This window comes from Centroberyx affinis, unplaced genomic scaffold, assembly GCF_046629955.1.
Source record: "Centroberyx affinis isolate AG114_WGS23_722 - 3 ecotype Tasmania unplaced genomic scaffold, CSIRO-AGI_Caff_v1 ptg001484l_1, whole genome shotgun sequence".
In the NCBI taxonomy this organism is placed as follows: domain Eukaryota; kingdom Metazoa; phylum Chordata; class Actinopteri; order Beryciformes; family Berycidae; genus Centroberyx; species Centroberyx affinis.
The window spans coordinates 738,724-764,342 of NW_027279951.1; the positions used below are offsets into that span (position 1 = coordinate 738,724).

The following is a 25,619-nucleotide window of genomic DNA, read 5'->3' on the forward strand; positions in this document are numbered from 1 at the left end:
GTCTATGAACCAGTACATCCCCAACAGTCACCTCTACCTCCTCTGTCGGGGACGTGCAGACAGGAGCCAGAACTCACCTGAAGAGACAAGCACTTTGAGATGAAAAAAGTTCAAATAAAATCACAAGGAGATGCCCAAGAATATCGATCAGCTCCAGCAGATGACAAATGGTGAGAGTATACACAAGCTTTCATTTACCTTCTGGCTTACACCTGTCAGGTGAATGCTGTTGCTTCTCTGTTTACTCCTTCAGGTCTATTGGAAAACAGTTGATATTCAAAGCATATTCAAACATATTGTTTTTGTACCGAAATCTTTAGCTGTAAAACTGCTATTAATTGGGAAAAGAGCAAGCAATTGGCTCTGTGAAGTGACAATATCAGTTCAGTATATGGTAAAATATCATTGCAGAAGGACAAATTTACAATCAATTATTGGTTTCATGGCCGTTTGATGTTGTTTAGTATTAAGTAATTGGTATTAAGGTAATACTGTAAGGTATTAATTGGTATAAAGTAAGGTTTAGGACCCTCTAGGTTTAGACTTTTTAGGAATTCCCCCCTCAGAACGTATTTATTTTAAGAATGCATGGTTATATTATATCAGTTAAACCTAATTTTTTCACTCTTCAGTTTCTATCACTTCTCAATTCATAATATTCTACTGAACTTTATGGCTTTACATTTCAGAAAAGCTTGCCCTTCACGGTTACAAAGGCGCCTTCCTGTAGTTTTCACTGAACAAATCCCCTCCTCTTCCCTTTCTGTAGGACCAATGTTGCCTTGTTGAATAGGCTCCGCCTTAAGCTGCTCATTCAGGGGCACACACACACACACACACACACACTCTCTCTCTCCCCTCCCTCCCTCTCTCTCTCTCTCGCTCTCTTTCATACATACAAAGCACTCTCACACATCTCCACATGGGCTCACTCATGGTTAGAGCTGGGGAGGACATTTGTCTTGGAGAAACTGGGGGGTCTAGACTTGTATTTTCACCAGAAGGGACCAGACGAAGTCTTCCATCTAGGTCTGAATGGATGCATAAAACACAACCACAGACTTCTGAAGTGCGGCTACCTTCCTCAGGTACTCTTTGTCCATCCCTTTGCCTTTAGGTCACAGGCAAAGCTTTCTTTTGTGTATGTATACTCTTTGTGTTGATTGTGAGTGTAGACTGTTATTCTCTTTAACAGCAAAAAGGGCATCCCCTACAGTTAGGAGACAGGGCTTTTGTGGCTGCAGTGGTGCTTAGCACTTGTAGCTCTAGAATGTAGGCCAAAGGTTACTGGCTGAGGGCTCGACGCGGCAATGAGAGTAGCTGTTTCCCCTTGTTTAGTATAACGCGTCAGGCAGTTCTAAGAGCATGCCCGTATATAGCTCACATTATGTAAAACTATTACATCTCTCTTCTGCAAATAGAGTAAGAGATTTTATGATTACAAAATCTCTAAAAGAAAACAAATAAACACTAAGTAATTCAGAGTAATTTGAACCATTTTGAATAGAGACTAAATTGAACTGAATTAAGACTTGAATGAACATAAATCTTTTTTTTGCCTTGATTTTTATTGGTGGGCTTATTTTTAACACACATAGACCATATAAATTACATATGTAAACATCTCTGCTGCAGCTCCTCCTCTGATGCAAACAGTACCTCCTTTATCTAAGTAATGAATATTACAATTCATGCATGTTATTTATATGGTCTGTGACAGTCCAAACAGAAAAACCTACCCTGGTAAGTCCCCATGGGTACTCTCACAGTCACCATTACTGTCATTCACAGTTTTTACCAAATTTTATACCTTGATGGCAGAGGTAAAACTTGTAGTTCTTGAAGCTTTCTTATTCTTGAAGCTTTCTTAAACTGACTGGTATTCCTCTTTAAGGGACTGGGCATTTTACGTTTAATTTGCTTTTCTCCTGCAATGTCATCATCTAGATGTAGCTCATCAAATTGGTGTTCATCGCAAGTAAGCGCAATGATATAAATTACAGCATGTTTAACATATTTCTTTTGGCCTTTTTGCCTTTACTTGATAGAAACAGTTGAGGATGACTGGAAGAGGAGGGGGAGGGGGGCAAGACAGGCAACAAGGGCCCCAGGCTGGAGTCGAACCCAGGACATCAGGGTCAAGTGATATATGGCTTAGCCCACTGAGCCACAACAACTGCCCAAGCATTTTAAAACAGAACATCTTTGTACATTCCCCAGGCACTGTTTCTCCCATGCCAGATTGGTAACAAAAATATTTGTGTGGCACAGTGGCCTTGTGGTTAAAGCAATGTCCTTTAACCGGAGCAGCCTGGTTCCTTGCAAAGTCCTTGTGTCGGCAAGCATCCACTCTGCTCCGTAGTTGAGCCTACAGCTAGGGGAGCAAGTTAAAAGAGTATGTCTCTGCAGCGATGACTAAGCATTACTTTATTACTTTTGCTTTTTGTTTTTTGTTTTTAAATTCAGCCTCCATTTAACATTGTGACACATAGTCATACCAGTCACATAGTCATAACAGTCCTTCTTTCCAGAGCATTGCTGATCATATGAAAATTGTCTCAAATCCCATGGACTTGGTTTTCTGTGACATGGCTATCCTTTTGTTTAGTTTTGGATTAAGGATTTGGTCTTTAAGCATCATAATCCTTCATGAAAAAGTCATTAGAAGTGAGTTTTTAAAGAGTCTGCCCAGGACAACTGTTGCTTTTGTGTGTGTGTGTGTGTGTGTGTGTGTGTGTGTGTGTGTGTGTGTGTGTGTGTGTGTGTGTGTGTGTGTGTGTGTGTGTGTGTGTAGGTGTAGGTGTGTGTGTGGGTGTGTGTGTGTTTAAACCTTCAGAGTTGCAAAGTGAGTTCATTTTGGCCGGCCCCCACTTTATCAAGGGGCTATTTTAAGGTTAGAACTTGGTTTTAGGGTTAAGGATAAAAATTAGGATTAGGTTAACTTTAGGGTAAGGGTTAAGGTTAAGCATGTCGTGGTAAGGGGAGTGAATGTAGTCAATGTAGTGACTACAATGTAAGATGGAGGTGATAAGCACTTGGTGGAACTGACAAGTATATCTAACGTAATTAAAAAGTGATTACTAATAAAATCTAAATATCTGTTCAAAAATGAAAAAGGATGTCCAAGGCACTCAAGTGCATTAAGTAATTATCAGAGTCTTTATTAAGTTGGGCTAAAACATTATGTTGGCTGGTGACCTATGCGTTTCGGCTGCAGAGGCCTTCATCAGGATGATGAGCATTATTGTTTCATGGCCGCCTGAACATGGCATGTGAAACTATGTTCAACCTGTACTAAACCGAATGTGATTGCACTTTCTGCCTATTTGCTGTGGCTCTGCCTCTTGATTATTAAAATGTCTCAAGATTCTGGCAGTGGGCCATCATAGACAATGTAACAGAGTATCAAAATCCAGAAATATGAGACATTTTTGTCATAATACAAAAATGCTACTGTAAAATCTCTCAAAATTCTAGGGTTAGGGTTTATTACAGGTTGAGCATAGTCTCACATGCCATGTTCAGGGGGCCATAAAACAATAATGCTACAGTAAAATTTCTCTATAGGACTTGGTCTCTTTCTCTGAATGGATATATCCTCCTGGATATATCATAATTGACCAATGAACCACTTCTGGGAAGTTGCTTTGAGCATCTTAGGATTTATATCTGCTACACATATTTTTGTTGGGATATTTGTACCAAGAAAGACAATTTGAAGTTTTATGTAATGTGCAAAGATACATATTTTTCATTTTGAGGAGATAATTATACATATTTATATATTTTTTCTGATAATCCATTCATGAATACAATATTTGTATTAGCAATTCTCCAGGGACATAATTGTCCTAACACCAGTTTTGAAATGCAAGTGTGCATAACAACACAGAGTGCTTGGCTTCTGCTAACTTTAAAAGTAAATTAAATGATTTTTCTGACAAAATGGTGGCACACATATTTTCCAGTCTTATGTGTTCCACTCCCACAACAAATACCAGGCAGCAACACAAAAGCAACATTGATGAGAGAATTACCCTCAGTGCCCACTGACCTCCTCCTACCCTCATGCAGCAAGACTGCTGGCACAGTGTGGAATTTGAACTTGAATATACTTTGAATTATGGTTCAGACTCAGATTATGTTGTTTACATGGTTTTGTTGTGACTCAAGAAAAGTCACCTGTACAGTCACCATTAGTCCCCACATAGTTAGAGAAAACATAACTCTAGGCCTCATACAAGTTCATACAAATTATCTCCATGTGTTGAAGAGAGAGACATTTTTAGGATTTACATTTAACTACATAAAACTCTTTTAGGTAATATGAAATGCAAGCATATCCCTTTAAAATCTCATCTAGACTCTATCTTTGTTTGTGTGTGTTTTTAGCTACAGCAGTGGATCATGACTGGATCATGTTCCAAGCATGATATAGATTATAGGCTAAATCAGGATTTGGATTGGTTGGGGGGTAGTAGTGGGCTGGAGGAGATATGTAATCCTCAGAATGAGTTATTGTCCCATCGGCTTCATCTGCATGTAATTGTAGTCATTGTTGGGCTGTAAGAACCTGCTATGATCTGATGTTCTATTGAATCTCCTATTCCAAAAATCCATCTTTGAATTTTTTCTGTTGATTTTTTACTCTTACAGTATAATGGATAAGCACTATGATCCAGAGCTCAAGTTCAAACTGGACATGGGCATGTCCCATCCTGCACCGAGCAAACCGACCAGAGGCCAGTGGTCAAGCAAACTGGAGTTTCTCTTGGCTGTTGCAGGACAAATCATAGGCCTAGGAAATGTGTGGAGGTTCCCATACCTGTGCTACAAAAATGGGGGAGGTGAGTTTCATTATATTAATTGAAATCAGACACTGGAAATGTTAACTTCTTCCTTCAGAAGTACTTGTGCAGAACAATTCAGTCTGCGACAGCAGTTTGTGCCAAGACATAGTTATTGTGTTTAGATTTAAAGCCGCACTAAGCAAGATTTTTAAACATACACCTGTCTTACCAGCAGAAATCACAGAGTGGCCCTACAATAGAGAAAAGCGTCACATCCTCATTTGCCTAAATTCAATTCTCGTGTCGGGTGTTCTCCACCCACGGGAAGTGACAAATCAAAACTTAAGATTGAAATACAAACTGTCTCCTACAGCAGCTAGCAGACGCTCCATCCAGAGAAAGTTGGACTCGCCAACATTAGATCTTTTGTCTCTCGTCCCTTTAGTATCATTTGGTATAAAACAATCACAGACCATCCAGGTTGGGAAACATGCTGTGTGCATTTCACTGACATCACGTCACATGATTTCTGGGTATTGAATTAAATTTTTTTTAAACAAGGCAGTCAAAGTGCAAAGTTGCCAAGTGCAGCTTTAATTAGCGCAGGGTACAAATTAAATGGCAAGGTTATTAATTTTATTTATAATGAGATGTGCCTTGTTTTGTTCCCAAGGGGTGTTCTTCATCCCTTACATAGTCTTCCTCTTCACCTGTGGCATCCCCCTGTTTCTCCTGGAGACGTCTTTGGGGCAGTATACTGCACAGGGAAGTATCACCTGCTGGAAGAAAATCTGCCCCCTATTTGAAGGTAAAGGTCTAGAATTACAATTACAATATGCATGTAGAAAGAAAATACATAAATCCACAAACCCTCTTTTAAGCGTTTAACTTTAAACATGGTCTGACTTCATGAAGCTTTGGTGAAACTTACATGTGTATCACATTAACATGGCTTTTGTGAGTGATATTGCTTGATGAAGTTAATATTTTTTATCTTGGTTACACAGCAACAGTTAAATATTGCCTCCTTTGATCTGTGGTTGCATGAGTTACAATATGTTTATCTCTGTCTTGTGCAGATGCAGTCAAGCAAACTTGCAATAACAGATTTCAAAGTGACTGTAGCAACAGTGTTTCAGTATGTTGCACTACACTGTACTTAAGTAAAATCCTTCATTTTGCCAGCCAGTGTACTATGAAAACATTCAAATAATAAGTGTGTTATGTGATAGTGTTAGTTTTTTAAATAACATCATTAAAATATTCTCAGATAGATTCTAATAGTGAATAGAATAGTACATGGGGCTTAACTTTCTGGGCAATGTTGATGACTTTGAACCAAAACTCTTTGGAATAATAAATATCCCTTACTTTCAAACTATGAAGTTGCTAATTACAGACTTTTATTTCTCTTTCCAGGAATTGGTTACGGCAATTCGGTGATTGTTTTATATTGTAGCATCTATTATATCATCATTTTGGCCTGGGCATTCTTCTACCTCTTCTCTTCTTTCAACTCTGAACTCCCATGGTCAAGCTGTAGAAACAGTTGGAACACAGGTAGGTCTAAATGATATGATTTATATGATTTGACTAAAGAAACAAACGAGGAAGCAAATGACCAGCTGTGGGAAAGATTTCCAGTCGTTGGGTGCCAAATTCCTGGCTGAGCATTGGCATTCAATAGCCCACTTCAAAACACGCATCACACATAGGCATCACATAGCATACATAATCTCCAGCACTAGATTATGTATGCTTTCTACAGTCCTACAGAAATATCTTCCTGTAAATAGATAGTTTATACTAAAAGTCGCTATAAAATGGGGTTTTAGATCTTTGAAAGAGTTGTGATGAGTGCAGTTTTGGGTATGCTTTGTTACTGTTAGTAAATGGTTTATTATTAATGAAAGAGGAAGTTCCAAAACTGAGACAGATTGGGTAAAGACATAGTCAAACCTTTTCAGTAAATTTCAACATTTAACTTTTTTTTTGGTGCTTCATTCCCGCCACCTGTCACCTCCTTAAAGCCACAACCTGCAATCCAAATGTAAACAAAGGGAAACCCCACCACCTACAACTAACGCTAGCCTTGGGGTTGGACAAATGTCATCACTCTCAAATTGAATGAGCGAGCCCTAGATAGAAGGAATGGCAGTTTGTAATAACTAAACCTGAGTTTCAGATAACTTTGAATCTGTAAAAGCTTTACCTTTGTATTGTTTGTGAACAGGCTTGTATCTTAAGTTACGATGTGTGGGTGTGGGGGGACCTGTGTGCCCAGGGGCCCTGTGGTTGGTTAATCCGGCCTTGCAGATCGGTCATAAATAGGTCATGAAGAGAGTTTAATTACTGCATTTATAAATGCATTTGTTAATTAATTAGTTAATATGAAGAAATTCATTAATGTCTTAGTTAAGCATTTGTTCGGCATTAATTAATGCATTAACTCAAGGATTACATTCTTGTCTATAGGTTGATAAAATTCTTCCACCCCAACATTTTGGAGATACAAGGTTTTCACTGGACAGCGACAATATGCATATCTCCTTGACAGTTGCCTTGATGTGTGAAATGTATTGTATTTCTTTCCATTAGAGAACTGTGTGGAGTTCGATGGAAGAGCTGACCACATCAACTGGACTGTAACAGAGAATGCAGCATCACCAGAGAGGGAATTCTGGGAGTGAGTAGACAAATGAAAGCCAATGTCAAAAATCAAATAAGCTCTGAAAGTACCTATATTTGAATTGTAACTGAAACTGTGATTTGCAGGAGAAGAGTTTTGAATGTAACGGGAAGTGTCCATGAGTTAGGCAGCATGCGATGGGAACTGGCTCTGTGTCTTCTGTTGTCCTGGGTCATATGTTACTTCTGCGTCTGGAGAGGAGTGAAGTCCACAGGGAAGGTAAGACAGAAGCTTAACATTTTTGTTGTGATATTCTAAGTACCATTCATCCATTAAAGGACAATACCGTAGTAACGTGATGACATACAGAATGACTTAAGAATGACATAGAGTAGGTTCTGCAACCTATTTGATACAAACAGGGGTCTAAAACATTCTGTTCTACACATAATGATAACACAATAACATAGTAAACTCACACTGTAATTAACAGATTCTTCACAGTCCGTTTAGCCAATTAGAATCGAGGAGGCATTCCTAAGTTTGTTTTGGAAAAAATGGCAGTGAACACACAAGACCTTGGAGGAGGTAATATTTAATGCAGTCAATCCTGTTGTTGTACGACTCATTTCATTACAAAAAGAAAAAGAACAAACAGAGAAAGCCTGGAATAACTTTTGGATAATTATAGGTTTGCCGGGTCATTTTTTGATTTATACTGTATTACTTTTAACAGATTAGCTATCCAAGGATTATTTATTTATTTATTTATTTATGATTTATTTGATTTATTTAATAGGAACAATGCAAATTAACATAGTGCCACTTCAACTGGTTACAAACAAGTTCATGCAACTGTTCTACATACAGAGAATATAGATATTGCTAGTTTCCAACTTCTGTTCCTAATTAGGCTTTTTTTAAAAGAAGAAGAAAAAGAAAAAAGGAAGAAAATATCCAAGTTACATACAATTATGAAACATAATTTAAAGAATAATTTAAAGAAAGGATCTGGCTAACATTACAGTAGCGATACCATACCTCAAACATGATTTCTCATGCTTACAACTGCTGTTTGCTGTATTCTCATCACTTTAGTGGTCAGTAGTGTTAATATTGCATGTAGTTATGTTACATATTGATTGTCATTGTTCTAAAACAACCCAGTGGACAGAAAGCTGTCCATCAAAAATTCTGTTTTCTGACAGATCAGTGTGGCCGCCCCCTAAGGCTTTGGAGTGGTATTTCCTTAGATTTGTCTGTTTTCTGACAGATCAGTGTGAGTTCCCTACAGAATCCACAAGCAGGTGCAAGTGAAGACTGTTAATCTGTGTTGAGATTAATCCATTCAGGCAGCGGTCAACCATTGATGTCCAAAATTTCACCACAAATTGACCTGCACCCTGGCTCTCCCACAGGTGGTGTACTTCACTGCTACATTTCCATATGTAATGCTGATGGTGTTGCTTGTCCGCGGTGTTACATTGCCAGGAGCTATAGATGGAATCAAGTTCTACCTCTACCCCGACCCGTCCCGCCTCGCTGATCCCCAGGTAGGACAATATTTCACTAGTTCTCCCTTCATGATATGTGGTTGTGATGAGCCTATTTAAGGGATAAGTCACTCATTACACATGTTTTACAATGTTTCACTTTAGTTGAAGTTTTAATTTATGCTGCCTTGTATCTGTGCTGATGTGATAGTCATATAGGAGCTGCTAGAAAATGTCATCATTGCACCTGAGAAGCTAGCCATTTGATAACCATTGATTATACCTTGTCATGGCTGGATAAATGTCCTTTATTTGTCTTGCAGGTGTGGATGGATGCTGGGACACAAATATTCTATTCCTATGCCCTTTGTATTGGGTGCCTAACTGCACTTGGCAGTTACAACAAGTACAACAATAACTGTTACAAGTAAGTCTGATGTATCAGTGCATGACACGTTTTTCAGAACAGAAACAGGGGTGGGTACTGGTGTTTTATGGTTCATTGACAAGGCTGTTTCTTTCACCATCCTTAACAGTGGAAGTGGGATGATTTAGCTTTCAGGTTATTGCCCTCCTAGTTAAGGTCACACAGTTCTCACCCACACTGGTTTTCTGCTATTGGGAGAGAGATCACAGACAGGATGCAGGTCAGGTTCTCTACAGACTGCATGGAGGCAAATGATAACCAGTGTGTTTAGGAGTGTGATAGAGAAAACTGCTTCAATAAGGAATTTAAGTTGAGATCTCTGTGTTCTTTCAATAAAGGTTATTTATTTAAAGGTTATTTATTACTGTGCGGCACAGAGAGAAGTGCACAGCACAGTGGCAAATGCCGTTCTCTGAATAGTGAAGCAAAAGTATGATTTTCAGCACAAAGACACAAAGGTCAACAAGTTGACTTCCTCTAAACCTGCCTGTAATTTCGTACTGATGATGATTTTTACTTGCTGATGAAAAATATGCTTTTTATAATTTTTTTCTTGATCAATTGTAATAAAGGTTTTGTTCTAGTGCTTAGAAACATTGGAAATATTTTTACAGGCCCAAATAAATAAAAAATCTATTTTTTGCTCTGTTGGACCTTGTGTCATGACTTATGTCCTTCAATTTCATGGAGAAAAAACAATAAAATCTCCAGCTTCATGTTTTTGGTAGCAGTTCTAACATTTTGTCTACATTTTGGATTTGGATTATGTCGATAATTTAACCATCCAATTTAGGGGGAAAAAACTGAGATTTTATGCATGCAGCACATGTAATACTAAATAATGTAACCAAAAATTAATTCTTGTTTTATAGGGACTGTGTGTACTTATGCCTTCTGAACAGTGGGACCAGTTTTGTAGCTGGCTTTGCCATCTTCTCTGCACTTGGCTTCATGGCGTATGAGCAGAACACAGAGATATCAAAAGTGGCTGAGTCAGGTGGGCATTGGGGAAAAGTGTCATGAATAAATATATGAAGGAATAAATGAATGAATGAATGAATGAATGAACATTTATGCATTTAACTCAACAGAAGTATCCAAAATACATTTAAATGGACAAAAGTTAAAGATTCTGACTCAACAAACAGAAAAATGATGAGATGTTCTCTAAATATAACTTTTTACTAATTCCTCTACAGGTCCTGGCTTGGCATTCATTGCCTACCCTCGCGCAGTTTCCATGATGCCAGTTCCTCAGATCTGGGCCATATTCTTCTTCATCATGATCATCTTACTTGGACTGGACAGTGAGGTAAGTTGACTCTTACAGTAAAATAACAGCTGCAGCCTTTTTTAAATCAAAGGACTTTTGGCTGTCAGACTGAAAGTCAAGGCACTCAGAAGAGTGCCTTGGCTTGGGTTCAGTGGGTATCTCGTAGTTACAAAAACAATAATTTATATATTATAAAATCAGTACTGTGATCTCTGTGAGCTTATGTAGTATTATAAAGAACTGAGAGGACTCTGTTTCAGTTTGTAGGTCTGGAAGCTCTTACAACAGCAATATCCGACATGAACCCTTCCTTCTTTCACACCGGCCATCGACGAAAGCTTCTTCTGCTTGGCATTAGCGTGGGCAGCTTCTTCATCGGCCTTTTGATGGTTACAGAAGTAAGATCAGATTAAAATATGATGTCCCCCTAATTCACAATCAGTTTTCTTTTTTCCTCATGTCAAAAAGTTCACCATAAAGCTAACTCAGCTCCATCTCAAACATAGGGTGGACTGTACATCTTCCAGCTGTTTGATTACTATGCCTGCAGTGGAATGGCTCTTCTCCTGTTTGCTATAATACAGTCTGTTTGTATTGGATGGGCTTATGGTGAGTTAAATAAAAGGATTGTACGTGGGCTTGTTTGCAATTCTGTTACAATCCTCACCGTAACTCATTATAATGACAGTGCAAATTGTGAGGGTTATTTTGAATTCCCTCACCTCAAAGTTTCCATCCATCCCACAGGTGCGGACCGTTTCTACGATAACGTAGAGGACATGATTGGATTTCGACCTTCACCCCTGATTAAGTACTGTCTGAAATATGTCACTCCAGTAGTCTGCATGGTGAGTCATATTCACTCACTACTTCACATCTCGATTACATGGGATTATGCAATGTTTTTCTAATTTTTTTCTTTGCCAGGGTGTACATGTTGATTATTGAACTTATACTTCTTCAACTCACACAGTTTCACCACTTAACTGCTTTTTCCATAACTGTTTTTAGGGAACGTTTGTTTTCTCCTTGGTCAAATATACTCCTCTAAAGTTCAACAACACCATTGACTATCCATGGTGGGGCTATGCCCTTGGCTGGTGGTTCACTCTCTCCTCTACACTCATGATTCCTCTTTGGATGTTGTACAATGTGAGCATTACTCCCGGGACACTGAGACAGGTATGCCATTTGTGATATTACGAAATGGGTCAGCAAACGGTGTCTCCAACAAGCTACTTGTGTCTTTTTTCATTAAAACATATATTCTTCTTTGTTAGAGGATCTCCATCCTGTGCACTCCGGCCAATGATCTTCCTATGCCCAAAGTGCAGAAGAAAGCTTTTGAACTCTTGAAGGATGATGTGGACAGACCTTTCAACACCATGATGTCCCAGCAAGAAATGACAGCTTGGAGCAGCCCCAAAGACACTGCCCCCCTGTAATCATTCTCCGATCCACTTTGTGGGGCATAAGGAAGGGCTTGCCCTCATTCAAGGCCTCAAACAAAGGCCTCAACTATGATCACAGCATCAAGTATCATTTCACTCCTTTGAACTCTGTGGAGTTTAAATGCTGACTCTGGATAAATCTTAAAAAGGATATTTTGCATTACATAGTTGCACTACATTAAAGGTCAGAAAGTGAGAGTGTGGTCAGACAAATCCTCCTCACGTTTTTTGCAACCAGTAGAATGAAGTGACATGGATGAATAGGTCAAGCACTTGCCACATGAGCCATACTGATTCAGCTCTTGGTCACTGTTAAATGAGTCGATCAATCACATTTTGAGTGATAATATGATTAATTTTGGAATCATAACCTGTGCAGGATCACAACCAGAGACAGAAAAGATGGCAGGGTGACATGCAATAAGGGTCCCAGGCCGGACCTAGACCCCGGACATCATAGGTACAGGGCCTAAGTGCCTTATAGCCACCTGAGCCACCGGGACGTCCCAACACTTCAAGTTTGTCTGACGTGTATAGAGTGCAGACACTACTAAATTGAGAGTTGAAAATCAGTGGTAATGATAAGAAGTTGAATTATGGCTCTAACAGTCAGGGTTACATAGATTATATTTTTTACTGTAGGCCTGGCTAGAGGTGTCATTTTAACCTGTTAGGTTATAGTTTTGATACATAATCAGTTATCTATCTTACTCATTTATCAAGGCTTTGATAGAATTGTGGGTTGTCATTTATACCAGTGTTTTATGACTGATTTTAAAATAAAAAATAAAAATCTTAAGGCACTTAACTGAACATGAACATGAGAGTCATTGATTGCTTGATTGCATTTGTACACTGGCTCGGGGGTCATGTTATAGCCAGTAGGCATGTCACTAACACTTTAAGGGATAGGGGCTCCATTCTCACTGTTACTGGGGGTGATGATAACTTTTTCCTCCTATCACTACCGTGTAGGTGTAGGGCCTTATAAGTGACGTTTTATCAAACAGTTGCAGACTCTTGTCCCTCTGGTGAGGACAGTGAAGTAGTTCAATATCTTACTTCTGGTGTAACATTAAGTTAAAGAAAACACAATGGTTGACAGCCACTGGATAGAGGCTGTTACAGCACAGCGTACATGTCAGGTGAAATTTTACTAAAAAGATGGTGGTAATGAGGTGAGGGGGGATGTTTTCTCCCTATTAGATATGTAGATTCTGTAGTAGTTGCAGCCAGTATGTCAAATATATATATTTGTGTGCTGTTTACCACAATTTACCCTCATAATAGCTAGAAAAAAACAGTACTTCATGCTCATTTGTAATGCTGTACAAAATGTTTGAATGTTTATAGCCAGCAGCACTTAAACTGAAAACATTTATCAATAATCTATTCAAAAACCTTGCTAACAAAGAGCACTGTATATTCCTTGACAAAAGCGGTAACACACACACACGCACACACACAGACACACGTACATACACACACACAGACTGTTGATGTTTCTTTTTGAATGTACATGCTGTTTACACAAAATATTTAAGACAGCTAAGGTTTTCATTCTGAACCAACCAATGTTTAACAAACTTCTAATGTTTATAGCCAAGATTTTATCCAGGCTTTTCATGAAAAGACAACAGTGGTGGTTTTACAATCTTAGCCAAAGTGCATTATTCTCCACAATCTAACACATACATAAGAAAATAAAAGCAGTGGACTACAGAGACAGCTGTTGCTGGACCAATGCAAACAGAACTACACACCTGTAAAATGCTCTACTTGATCACATTACCACAATTTCAAAAACGTAGAGGAAAATACAAAGATTTTGGATAAGATTCAGAGAGGACTGTGGTTTTGACGATTCATACTTAAAGCTTCATTGTTGTTACCATGACTGACTTCCCTTTCCCACTGGTACTCACAGAAGTATGAGCCTGTACGAGTACATCGGCTTTTTCATTTACAAAGGTGGGATTGGGGTGATGTGGGTGGGGTGAATCTACTATCAAACATCTCCTTAGGTGGCAATGTGAGAGGCTCTGATAGTGATTATTATAATTTCTGACAGTGATTAGGAATAGTGCTGCACTACTCTTTGCTGTGTATATTCACTGGGTCAAGAGCCGCATGATGATCTTATAACTGAAAGTTGGTTATATTCCCAGTTGGTTGAATTTTGGCTTGTTTGTACATTCTTCAGATACGAACAGACAGTTGGAAAAGTTTTTCATTTCAGATACGTGCTGCGCAGAACTAAGAAATATTTAAATAGTCAAGTTGATAATTCAAATGATGTGTGTGTGTGTGTGTGTGTGTGTTTTCAATTCAAATTCTCTGTTTTCAATTTCAAGAAATTAAATGGATTTAGAGCTATTTCTTGTGCATTATATGCATTTAGCTGACATAGAGCAACATACAATGTGTAGAAGCTTCAATTCCTAAATCACCAAAATTCACCAAAAGTCAGGACCAAAAGTCAGGAGTGGAAATATCTTATTTGCAGTCGCCTACCTATGATAGCACATTGGTTTTTCATAAAACAGAGGACTTGTATTGCCTGATGTATTTCATGGATACAAAAATTCAACGACTAATTACAAAGTAGGTTGACCTACCATGCACATGTTCATTGATAAATTATTTTAATACATGACCGTGGTCTAATTTATCTTAAAGAATGGCTGACCCTTACCCCAAAAAACCCCACAAAAAAACAGGTTAAATGTGTTTCTGAAATTAACTTCACAATTTACCTTCTACTGCCTGGGCTACAGAATGTTAAAAAAGATGTATTGATCTGATCTGTTTCTAAAGGTTTTAGCCTGATGATAAAATGAAAGGTGACATCTTCAGTGTGTCATATATTGATTCAATTGTTATTTGAGATAACCAAAGACACATTTTTAGAAACAGTTAGGTTAATAGCCAGAATTACAGGTTCATGTTTTGGTATAATAGTTCCTCTAGTTTGTGCTTTTTTCAGATTCTACTATCTGCTTCTGGCTACTGCTGATGGATAACTTAAGGCTTGTATCAATGATTTATGACAATTGTGAAAGTTGATGTGTGGAGGATTATTTATTTTGTGTAATTTGGAGATCATATCAATATTAATTGAATGAAACGGGCATTTGTAATAGTTTAAATGCTGATCCATTATTATGAACCATGGATTATTTTTATCCATTATTATGGGCAACTTGTTTTTGCTTACTGTAGCACAGAACAGTAGTACTGATTGTGTTTTTATTCAAAATACCACTGGGGTCACTTGACTTATTCCACCTTTTATCCAGAGCACATATTGCACATCAAATAAGAGCTTAAGTTTCAAGTCTGAATCCCGAACATCTCGTGATCCATGCATGCAGCTGCCCAAGAAAGGCTTAATACCAAACACAAGTCAGAGGTATGAATACCAGCAAGTGCAGTCGTGGGAATCAAATACACACTGTGTGGGCATATCTAAACTCTAAACAGTAGCCTAATGACAACGGCAATTGAATAATTTTTAAGTCATTGCAGAGCTAAACTCATAGCATTCAAAAAAAGTGGGTAAAACTGATCACCAATCTATCAAGGCTTAACTTGTCATTGTTTGTGCAGTACTGACTCCACTGGGAGGCGCGTCGCGGCCGCTGAGCAGTCCATGTGACAGGAGAAATGCTGTTTGGCTTGCAAACGTCCCTACTCACACTCTGCTTTATATGCAGGAATGGTGACATGGGGTTTTGGGATAATGAGGTTTGGATTAGAGGGTTTTGTCCGACTCCATTCCTGCCTCTGCCCCTGGGCTCGACACTGGAAGCAAAGAGAGGCCTGCCTGCCTTTCTCCCTTTTAGATGTCCCTGTTATTATGGACAGTCCTGACTCCTCCGTCGTCGTTTAATGCCCACTTCACTGTTTTCATCGCTCTTCACACTTTCATCCCGCCTCCTCTTCATCTTCCCAACCTGTAGGAGAGATAAAAACAAATGACTACAACAATTTAAAATAAACATTTTTTTTCATTAGTTAATAATCATACGGTGAGTCATTAGACTAATGCAAATTATGAAAATTATGCAGAATATGCCTCATTAGAACATCTGAAAATTCTTCATCACCCACGTATGAGTGTTAACCTAACCAAATAAAACAGTTTTTTAACCTGACACAGGTTTAAAGGTGTTGTTCTTTGTCATTTGTTGTAACAAATGAATTAATTTACATTTTATGTTGTTATTGCTATGCTCCTGCCATAGTTTCTTTTTTTTTTTAACAGAGGACAGCAGCAGCAAATAATGGGCCACCAGAGGGCAAGAAAATTCAAAAAGACATGAATGAACACTAGATGTCAGTATGCTACCACAGAAAGTGAATAAAAACCATTACACAACAAATTACTATGAAAATGCTACAATGTTTGTTACCTTTTAAGAAAATGAAATCAACCCTATAATGATGAATGTGAGTGAAGGAGTTCTGTCATGAATATCAAATAATTTTATCTGGGATTGTCTGGTGAGATCCATTTCCTTCAATTTAGCTGAGAACATGAAATTTACGGACCTTGGCATCATGTTCTGCAAATTTCTGGAACATGTTGGCATAGATCCTCTTGTCTTGTTCATGATGTTCCCGGATCTTGTGCTGGCAGATGGAAATCTGAGCGCGAGCTGCTTGGTTAGAGGAGTTGACTTGCAGTACTTGCTGAAAGTCTTCCATGGCCAGGCTGAACTCATTACGGAGGAGACGGGCTTCCCCGCGGCGATACAAAGCCTTCTCATTTCTCCCATCAAGCTCAATCACCTGACACACACACACACACACACACACACAGAGTAATTGGTTAAAGATCCACTCATCCAGAGGACTAAAACAAGCACAACATTTACGTGTTTGTGTTCAGTGTATTATTTTGCATGAAAGTTAAATATCTCAAATGTTCTACTAGGAAGGAAAAATATCAAAACATCACAGAAAAGTATTTGAATACAAACTGTGTCCTTCAACTCACTGTAAAGCCATCTAATTGGAAATAGGTTGGTCTCCTACAGAGTGACACTGTATACTAGGTGTGTTTAAATATATGAGCTGTGTCGACACATGTAGTGTATCTATGCAACTCACCTTGTTGCAGTTCTCCACTACATGTGAAAACTCCTTTAGTCGCAGGAAACACAACGCTAGATTGAGTTGGGATATCAAAAGAAAATCTTGTATCCTCTTCTGCTGCTCCATCCCGGCACCACACTCCATCTCTAGCCAGGACACAATACGCTGGTACAGGATGATTGCCTGGTGATACCATCCCGCCTAATATAGAGATAGATAAGATAATAGCAATTTCTTAAACATTGTCGGTGCATGCTGTATGTTACGGACACGTTAACGGCAAATCCATTATCATTTGTTAAACTGAAAGACCAGGACGTCAACTGTACCTTAAAATATTGATTCCCTTTATGCTTAACTCCAGCAGCCAAATCCAGCTTCTCATTCAAGTCCATTTCCCAGGATTCTTTGGCCTTGAGGAAACACTTAAGTTAGTGTCACAGAGTGGAAATTGAGGTTTTTTGGTATTCAGATGAAATTTATCGCAGAATTATTTGAAACTTCATTGTCTAGTGTGCTTAAATTCACTTAGTTTAAAGGGAAAATCAACCCAAAATAGCAGACACACAAATCTTTAAACTTTGACCCCTCTACTGACCTAGAGACTGCCAGAACCTCATTTAGCAATGTATTCCTTTAGAAAGCAGAACTCACCCTCTGAAAGTCTTTAAGGGTAACTTCATATACAACATCTTTATTTGGTCCAATCTTGTACTCTGTTTTACCCTCTCTTCCAAAGCCATACCTGCAAAAATAAAGTGTGACTGAGCATGAGCCTGTTCTACTATTAACTTCCCCAGAGATAAAGGAAACCATTTAGGACATGGGACTGGTGAAAACAGCCCAGTGAGTTCAAATACATGCATAGTTTATGAAGGAGAGTTCATGAAAGTTCAAATTTCCATAGTTAAAAGTTTAATTTGTTGAAATACTGCATATTAGAATTGTAATTTATGTAGACTGGCCAAAGGTCTAATAGTGAACTGGATTTAGTTAATGGAGCTTCTCCTTTGCATATTCAAATGAGAGGAAACATCAGGAAATAGCCATTTGGGGGGGAAATTATTACTTTGTTATAAATGAATAAATACATAAATAATATGTCCAAATACTTAGAGTGCCATGAAATAAAAGGTCTATAGTTCATATGGAGCTGATTGTATTTAGGATTAGAAGGTCTCAGGAAGGACCTACTGTCCCTAGTAGATCTGTCCCTAGAACATCTAGTAGAGACACTCGCCAAAAGAAACCCCAAATAAAGACAGATTAAAGTGTGTTGCATCACAGCAGAAACTGACATGGATCACATTTGAAATATTTGGGTAACTTACTTGGGTTTTAAGTAAAGTATACAGCACTCTCCTTTCTGCATCTTCTCCATGGCTCGGTCTACTCCCAGAGGAACGCCCTTATCCTCAGCTTCACCAACAGTAAAGCGGACGTCCCTGGAGTCGAACAAACGACCCCCATAGCTCCCCTCCAGGTGCACTGTGGAGTACATGGCACAAATCTACACCGGCACAGTATACAGCTGAAGACTTAACTCCACATTTATGGCTATGTAATTGTGTTACGCTACTTGCTAATGCAAACTTTACAATTTAATCTCTGATGTAACAGCGAACCAGTTATAGTGGCTATTTGGAGTAATAATAATCCATGAAACAAAGAAGGGACTTACCGTCAACAGTGGCTCCGTCATTGGGATTCGTGTAACCATCCCCTTTCACCTTGATTCTTCTTGTGATGCCACCATCATCTGTAAGCACTTCTCCTTCAAAGCTGAGGAGCTCCATCTAGAGAGGGAGACACACGCTGCTGTTTATCACAATCACTGCAGATCATGCATGGCACAAGCGGCAGCAATTTTCAATTCAATTCAATGTGCTTCATTGGCATGACAGTTTACAAACAAACAAAAATGCCAAAGCATGTAACAAGTGGCAGCACTGTCCTGACATACACACCTCAAACAGTAGTGATGAGTTGGGAGGAATTTTGTTGGGGTTCCCAGCAGATCCGTATGCATATTCTGGCTTACATAGTAGCATGCACACTTCTCCTCTCTGCATAGACAACACACTAATGTCCCAGGCTTTGATGACTTGTCCTGTGAAATTGAAAAGGTTAATTAAAAAAATGACGAGGGGAAGGATTGCTGGTTCATAAAATTGCCCCAAAGGTTATGGAACATCATGAAAGCTAAGAATCTAATAATTATAAAAATCGGGACTATAGTACGGCACAACTGAGTTTGGCACATAATGTACTGAAATGCGCTTTACGAAAATCAGACACCCACCCTTGCCGACATTGAAGCAAAAAGGCTCCTTGCGATCTAGACTGGAGTCAAACTTCTTCCCGTTGAGCAGTTTTCCAGTGTAGTGGACAGTCACTTTGTCCCCAATCATAGGTCGGTCTCCATCTACCCCCTGACGCTTCACAACCTGCAGAGAGAGAGAGATCAGCAACCAGTCCAGCTGATAACCCTCCACTATCTGACAGAGTAAACAGGCATAGGGCCTGGAATAGGAATATGCAGGCAGAACAGACAAAAACAGACAAAAATATGTGTGTGTGCGTGCGTGCGTGTGTGTGATAATCATGCTAGATAGAAGGAAAGTGGGAGCATGAGTCTGGCGTGTGCATGAAAACAGCCACAATAAAACATAAAAATTTAAAGATATGACAATAAATACCTTGACTACTCCTTGGTCTTTGTTGGGTGTTATATCTGTACCCTTGGCAGCAAAGATGGCTGTAGCTGACTGGCCATCCATACACAGGTCCTTATCAGTGGTCATTTCTGCATCCGGGCATCACACACTTTTACTGTAAACATAAGTAAACACACAAGTCTACATGTCAGCAAAGGTATGTATATAAATGTATATAGAAATCAGTTTTTCACGTTGGGACATATTCTGATTTCCTTCCACTGGACTCCATTTACTTAGATATCATTATATGGGTTGGCTTATTTTGTCTTCTAATTTTTGCTTAACTTTAAAAAAAAAATGAAGCGTCCACAACATGCAGTTATTTATTATCACAGCCTCTTCAAAAAAAAATGTGCCTAGTGGCCAACATGAATGTTGACGGTTTAGTTTTTCAGGATGTTCCTACGCATATTTGTGGTAATGACCATGGAATTTGAACATCACAAATAAACATCAAATATGATTATGAATTATAGTGCACTGTAAACTATTCTGTACATGACATTGATTGTGTTTTGATGTAAGAAAAACAATATAGCTGATATATGTTAATACGGTTCATGGTTTTATTGAGCAGTATCTGATGGATGGCTTATCAAGCAACAAAGAGATGCAAAACTAAGCGCACGACACATGATGTAATAAATCTAACAAATTTGTGGAGTTGGACTTCTTGCTTGGATGTCTAGGAAAAAAGATCACAATCTCTCCCAAAACCATCAGATCAGAATGCTTGTATTAATGATTTCCATAATCCAGCTGCAGCAAACATGACTTTCTCCTCCCCATTATGTATCCGGTACATATGTAAAGACGTATGTTCAGAATACATGAAAGCCAGATGAGCAGTGAGCCCAGATCTATGTGGAGGAATACTTTGCACTGCAGTCTCACTGTCACTCAACTCCGTTTTTCATCCCCCACAGATGAACCAATTGCGTAACTCCAAATCTATGGTAGAGAAAGTGTCACATTGCTTACTTTAATCATTGCTGCACTGCCTAAAGTATATGCAAGACAATTAGAAAATGTCCCTTTGTGCTCTTTGACAACATGGGCTACAAACATCTAGATATTTTACGGACACCAACTTTAAATCTGCGGTACAATAGAACCTCATTTAGAAATGTCAGCTTCAGAGGAATCTTGACCTTTATTATATCTATTATACCTATTTGATGTTATCATTTGATAAACACTATTTTAACATCGTAAAATAGCATTGTTCTAGTACTATATTCTTTGTACTGGTGGCCCTCACTGAAACCCAGTGCAGGTACGTCCATTATATGTCCTATGACTGATGTAGTTGCACAACTAATTAAACACATACACACAGTCAAGAGTGGGCCTGACTATATACTTACATACACTCTGTAATGGTGACCAAAAAGATACTTTGAGATAACATCACAGGTCAAATCTGGCTTGTGATTTGTTTCATGTAACACACTGTAACTCCCCCACCTTTCTGCCTCTCCCTGAATATTATCAAATAAGGAAGAAATATCATGAAAATAGTCCCAAAAGTGAACCACAGCTTTTTTTTTTCTGTGACAATGCCATTATGTAACAATGGGCCAGTGAAACAGTGATAGATAGATAGATAGATAGATAGATAGATAGATAGATAGATAGATAGATAGATATTTACATTTAAAAAACAACAGTAAAATAATGCAACAATGTAACAGTTTAGTAATTTCCTATGGATTGTGATAAAATTGTGGAAAAAGCTGGATGTTAACTACAGAGAAAAATTTTAGAAAGTCAAGAAAAGAAAGTCTATCGACATGACCACAAGGATGTCAAACAAACTTATCAGACTCTAATGGGTAAGACTCTAATGTAAGACAATACATTATTCAATATTCTACCAATATTCTCTTTTATCCATCATCCTAAGGGAGAATACTTTGCATACTTATGAAACGTCAGGGCTGGATAATACATTTTGATTGGCTAGGAAGTGTGCTTTTGGTTCATAAAATATCCAGCCAAAATGCCTGAGTGTGAAGTAGTGCCAACTGTATAATATCCTCTCTAATTCAATGTACCGATCAATTTCCGGGTCTGGACACTGCTTTTCATGCTTCCTGCCTCATTCTCAAGATTCCATATATGGCAAGAAAGCGTTGCACTAGCAGCCTTGGCAAAGTAACAAAGTCAGAACGACATTGTTGGTGTTAGAGCTGATACTTTCCTCATCACATGAGCAATCATGCATCCTATCTTCAAGCTTGACATGCACTGATCCTGGCTGTCATGGCTGCATATGCATGGCTGCAGACGTTTCCAATCTGCCTGGGGGAATTATCTTGACAATGTTTTGGAGACAATGAACAACCTAGTTAGCTATGTTAAGAATGCTGCCAGATATCTACTGATTGCTATCTACAGACAGCAGTTGAGACAGTAACACTTGATAGCATAGCATTAGCTCACAGCTGTTACGGGACTATGTTGCTAGGTTGTTACTATGGTAAGCACTGTTTGCTGGAGTTGTAAAGTCATGTTTTCATGGCATAAACATCTAATGTCCATTAGGGGATGGGTATTAGGCTGAGCAGCAAGTGGTATCAAGGAAACAGAGATAGGACCTACTGCAATTAAAAAATATATTACAAGCAAAAAAAATTCATTTTTCAATCCTGATAAATCACACAACTTCTTACAAAAATTATGCTGATGTTTTTTTTTTGGTTAGCCATTGTATAATCAGGAAAATAAACTGAGGTTTATGCTTTTATGTTTTGTTTTTTTCTTCCATGGCTGAGACAAAAGCTGTTTTTTTTATTTGTGTCTGTAAGAATTGGTAAACTAAAAGATAGTGTGAGATAAGCTCACTTTGTGATATCACAGGTTAAAATCTCGCTCAAGAATTTCATCTCGTCACACCCTATCTCTTGCCTGTCTTTATAACTCTCTGCACTGAATATTATGTAACATAATGTCATATTGTTATTATTAGATAGATACTGTAGATAGATAGATAGATAGATAGATAGATAGATAGATAGATAGATAGATAGATAGATAGATCGTTTTTCTGGTCTATTGAAGCGCATGGTATTTAAAAAAAAAACACCTAATCTAATCTGTAAAATTAAGTAAGAATATATTTGTATTTAGTGAAATGTCTTACGGAGAGAGCAGAGGTTATGCACACACACACACACACACACACACACACACTCCTGAGAGCTGCCCAGTCGGCAGTTGTACTGATGGACACTGAACATTTCCACAGGAGCGGTTGAAGGCTATAAACTCAGGAGGAGGGAGGAACTGTAGTTCACATTCCACACATATATTTTCCAGATTTTTCAGTCAGTGCACTTGTCAGACTTTCAGGCTACTGACATCAATAATTGTTGCTGATGATCATGTGCTAATATTATGTAATTCTACCACACTAAATAAGTTCTATGTATGAACATGAAAATGGCCTGCAAACATGAACGATGAGCAATTGAACTTAGACAAAAATGCATCGAAGCAGAAGATTTGGCAATAAGCTCATTGCATTGAATGTTAATGAAGGTTTTTTGGCACTAATTGTCTGAGCGTAACATCTTAGGAAATACCACAGGGTAAGAACCATCAAGAGTTGTCTTATTTGTACAATTTGCTCTGGTTCTTTCATTTTCTGGCACTTTACACCCAAAAGGATGAAGTGTTTGTTGCTACAGTATTCAACACAAGCCCAACTCAAAATGCCTGGCTTTGTTCTTCAGCAAAAACCTTTTACTCTGTCTTTTAAATTTCATTTCTATGAGGTAACGCTAGATAATTTAGAGAAATGCATTTATTTGTGTGCGTGTGTGTGTGTGTGTGTGTGTGTGTGTGTGTGTGTGTGTGTGCGTGTGTGTGTGTGTTCGTGTGTGTCGTGTGTGTGTCTGAACACCATGTTCCTTCTATTCAGAGTTCCCTGCTAGCAAAGCCTGATGGTGTTCACCGATCTGAGACATCCCCCCCCCCCCCCCCCCCCCCCGTTACAGCACAGCATCACTTTAGGATGGAAAATAACCCAAACTATATTTATTCAAATGGGCTACACCTTGTCTAAAAAAAAGAACATGTGTAATGCAAATGGAATAATATTGTGATGATGTAGAACTTAATATAGGTAAAAATTCTTTCATTTTCATCTAAAAAATATTTTCATCAAATGTGGAACAGGGAGTAAAAGCTGGTAGAGCTAACTCAGACCCCCTGCGGAGGAATGCAGGAGCAGAACACGATGAAGCAAAGATCTCATCCACAGATGCAGACTGAGCCTCTGCGCTCCCAATCTCAAGTCTGTGCTTCACTGCTGATCCACATGTGAACATGTGAACACACGGTGTAAGACACAGCCTGATAGGCCGGCATGTATAAAGAGTGAAGCATTGTGTGAAATGGGAAGGGTGAAATGGTTAATCTGACCTGCTGTGGACAAATAAATTGGTAAGCTAGAAAAAGAAACTGGCAGATAGACTACCACACGTTTTTAACAGTAAAAGCTTATAATTGACCTCTAACCTGCTGATGTGATAGCCTACAGTAATTAAGTGAGCTCCATAAGTATTGTAATATAATTCATTTGGCTGTGAAATAGCACAGTGGCTATGAAGGTAAAGTACAGACTGCTTGAATTCAACAGTATTTTCAGGGATTTCAAAACAAAGGTAGAGAACTACCCATTTGTTAATTGTCTTTCCATTTTAGGATGCCAAAAGTATTTGGAAAGATAAATATTATCATCAACAAATATCTCCCTCAGGCTGTCTGATTCATCTCTGAGACTTTGCTTCAACCTGTTTTGACGTCAGTGTTAAGTCTCCCTCTCCCTGACTACCTTGTGTAAATCTAAACACATGTATGAAAAATGCTCATATCATTTTAATTGTTCAGAGTCTAAACTTCAATCTAGCATTATGTATTGTAGCCATAGGAAACGTACCACTGGATCAGGCGTAGGTCTTGAATAAGTCCAAAAGAGTAGGCATCAGCACAGAAGAAACAGTTAAACTAACTTCTGATGTTAGTAGCCAGCCTACTTACACGGTTAAAAAAGCTTTAAATTTGTCTATGTACACTTAAGACTAAGGTGCTCTGGGTGCATTTGGCTGAAGTGATGTCCTTTTGGAAATCACCCCTCATCCACCTCCAGTGGGAACCAGTACCCCCCCCCCCACACACACACACACACACACACACACACACACACACACACACACACACACACACACACACACACACACGGAGTCATATCAGCCCTTATTATATGTGAGGACAGTGGGCTACAGCTGTAACCTCAACTGCCCCCATAGTTACGCAAATTCAACTATTGATCCTAACCTTTTTTAATTCAGTCAGTATGTTGAACAGAAAATACCAAAATCCAATAACCCTAATAACTCTTAATTAAGTCTTCCGGCAGCGCTGTAGAGAGAATAAATTGAATAACAACTTACAATTCTGTATGTTCCTCTCTTTAATTCCTCTCCTGCTGTGTGATCTGTTGAAATTTCAGTCGGTATCGCAACGGTTTAGCCGCCTCTATTCCTCTTAATTCAAGCCCGCCCCTCTCATAGCCAGGGTACTAAATGTTCTGCCCACAGTTGTGCGTGGTTTTTGTTTTCCTTTTTCTTTTTTCTACAGTCGGCTCTAGTGACGATCAACATGCTGGAGTAGTAGCCACATGGAGTAGAGAATTAAAATGACACCGGGGAAAGCAGAAGAAGAGAGAGA

General features: G+C 38.7%; 2 protein-coding genes across 2 annotated transcripts; one reads left to right on the plus strand and one right to left on the minus strand.

The window, feature by feature from the left end:
* The first annotated feature begins 951 nt into the window (after window positions 1-951).
* LOC139650335 (sodium- and chloride-dependent GABA transporter 2-like) lies at window positions 952-12,861 on the plus strand. The gene is made up of 15 exons (XM_071526972.1): window positions 952-1,088; window positions 4,657-4,847; window positions 5,464-5,598; window positions 6,210-6,350; window positions 7,389-7,476; window positions 7,566-7,698; window positions 8,838-8,972; window positions 9,236-9,339; window positions 10,212-10,336; window positions 10,539-10,651; window positions 10,873-11,010; window positions 11,119-11,221; window positions 11,360-11,460; window positions 11,624-11,794; window positions 11,893-12,861. Exons 2-15 carry the CDS (start codon window positions 4,661-4,663, stop codon window positions 12,055-12,057), a joined length of 1,839 nt encoding a protein of 612 aa, XP_071383073.1. The 5' UTR covers window positions 952-1,088; window positions 4,657-4,660; the 3' UTR covers window positions 12,058-12,861.
* A 797-nt stretch (window positions 12,862-13,658) lies between these two features.
* fkbp5 (FKBP prolyl isomerase 5) lies at window positions 13,659-25,564 on the minus strand. Its single transcript, XM_071526973.1, has 11 exons — window positions 25,343-25,564; window positions 19,863-19,995; window positions 19,466-19,610; window positions 19,131-19,273; window positions 18,845-18,959; window positions 18,495-18,651; window positions 17,818-17,908; window positions 17,493-17,576; window positions 17,179-17,364; window positions 16,618-16,857; window positions 13,659-16,019 (listed from the first exon to the last, which is right to left on the minus strand). The coding sequence occupies exons 2-11, from the start codon at window positions 19,965-19,967 to the stop codon at window positions 15,921-15,923; spliced, it is 1,365 nt and encodes a 454-aa protein (XP_071383074.1). The 5' UTR covers window positions 19,968-19,995; window positions 25,343-25,564; the 3' UTR covers window positions 13,659-15,920.
* Between the last annotated feature and the right edge of the window lie 55 nt (window positions 25,565-25,619).

What these genes read in the sequence shown, in the direction of transcription:
- LOC139650335 (XM_071526972.1), top strand. Translation starts at nt 4,661, where the DNA reads ATGGATAAGCACTATGATCCAGAGCTCAAGTTCAAACTGGACATGGGC. An exon ending in GTGCTACAAAAATGGGGGAG is followed by an intron (nt 4,848 to 5,463) that starts GTGAGTTTCATT and finishes TTTGTTCCCAAG; the next exon opens with GGGTGTTCTTCATCCCTTAC. An exon ending in TTGTATTGGATGGGCTTATG is followed by an intron (nt 11,222 to 11,359) that starts GTGAGTTAAATA and finishes TCCATCCCACAG; the next exon opens with GTGCGGACCGTTTCTACGAT.
- fkbp5 (XM_071526973.1), bottom strand. Translation starts at nt 19,967, where the DNA reads ATGACCACTGATAAGGACCTGTGTATGGATGGCCAGTCAGCTACAGCC. An exon ending in TGACGGAGCCACTGTTGACG is followed by an intron (nt 18,652 to 18,844) that starts GTAAGTCCCTTC and finishes TGTACTCCACAG; the next exon opens with TGCACCTGGAGGGGAGCTAT. An exon ending in AAGGGAATCAATATTTTAAG is followed by an intron (nt 17,365 to 17,492) that starts GTACAGTTGACG and finishes TCTCTATATTAG; the next exon opens with GCGGGATGGTATCACCAGGC.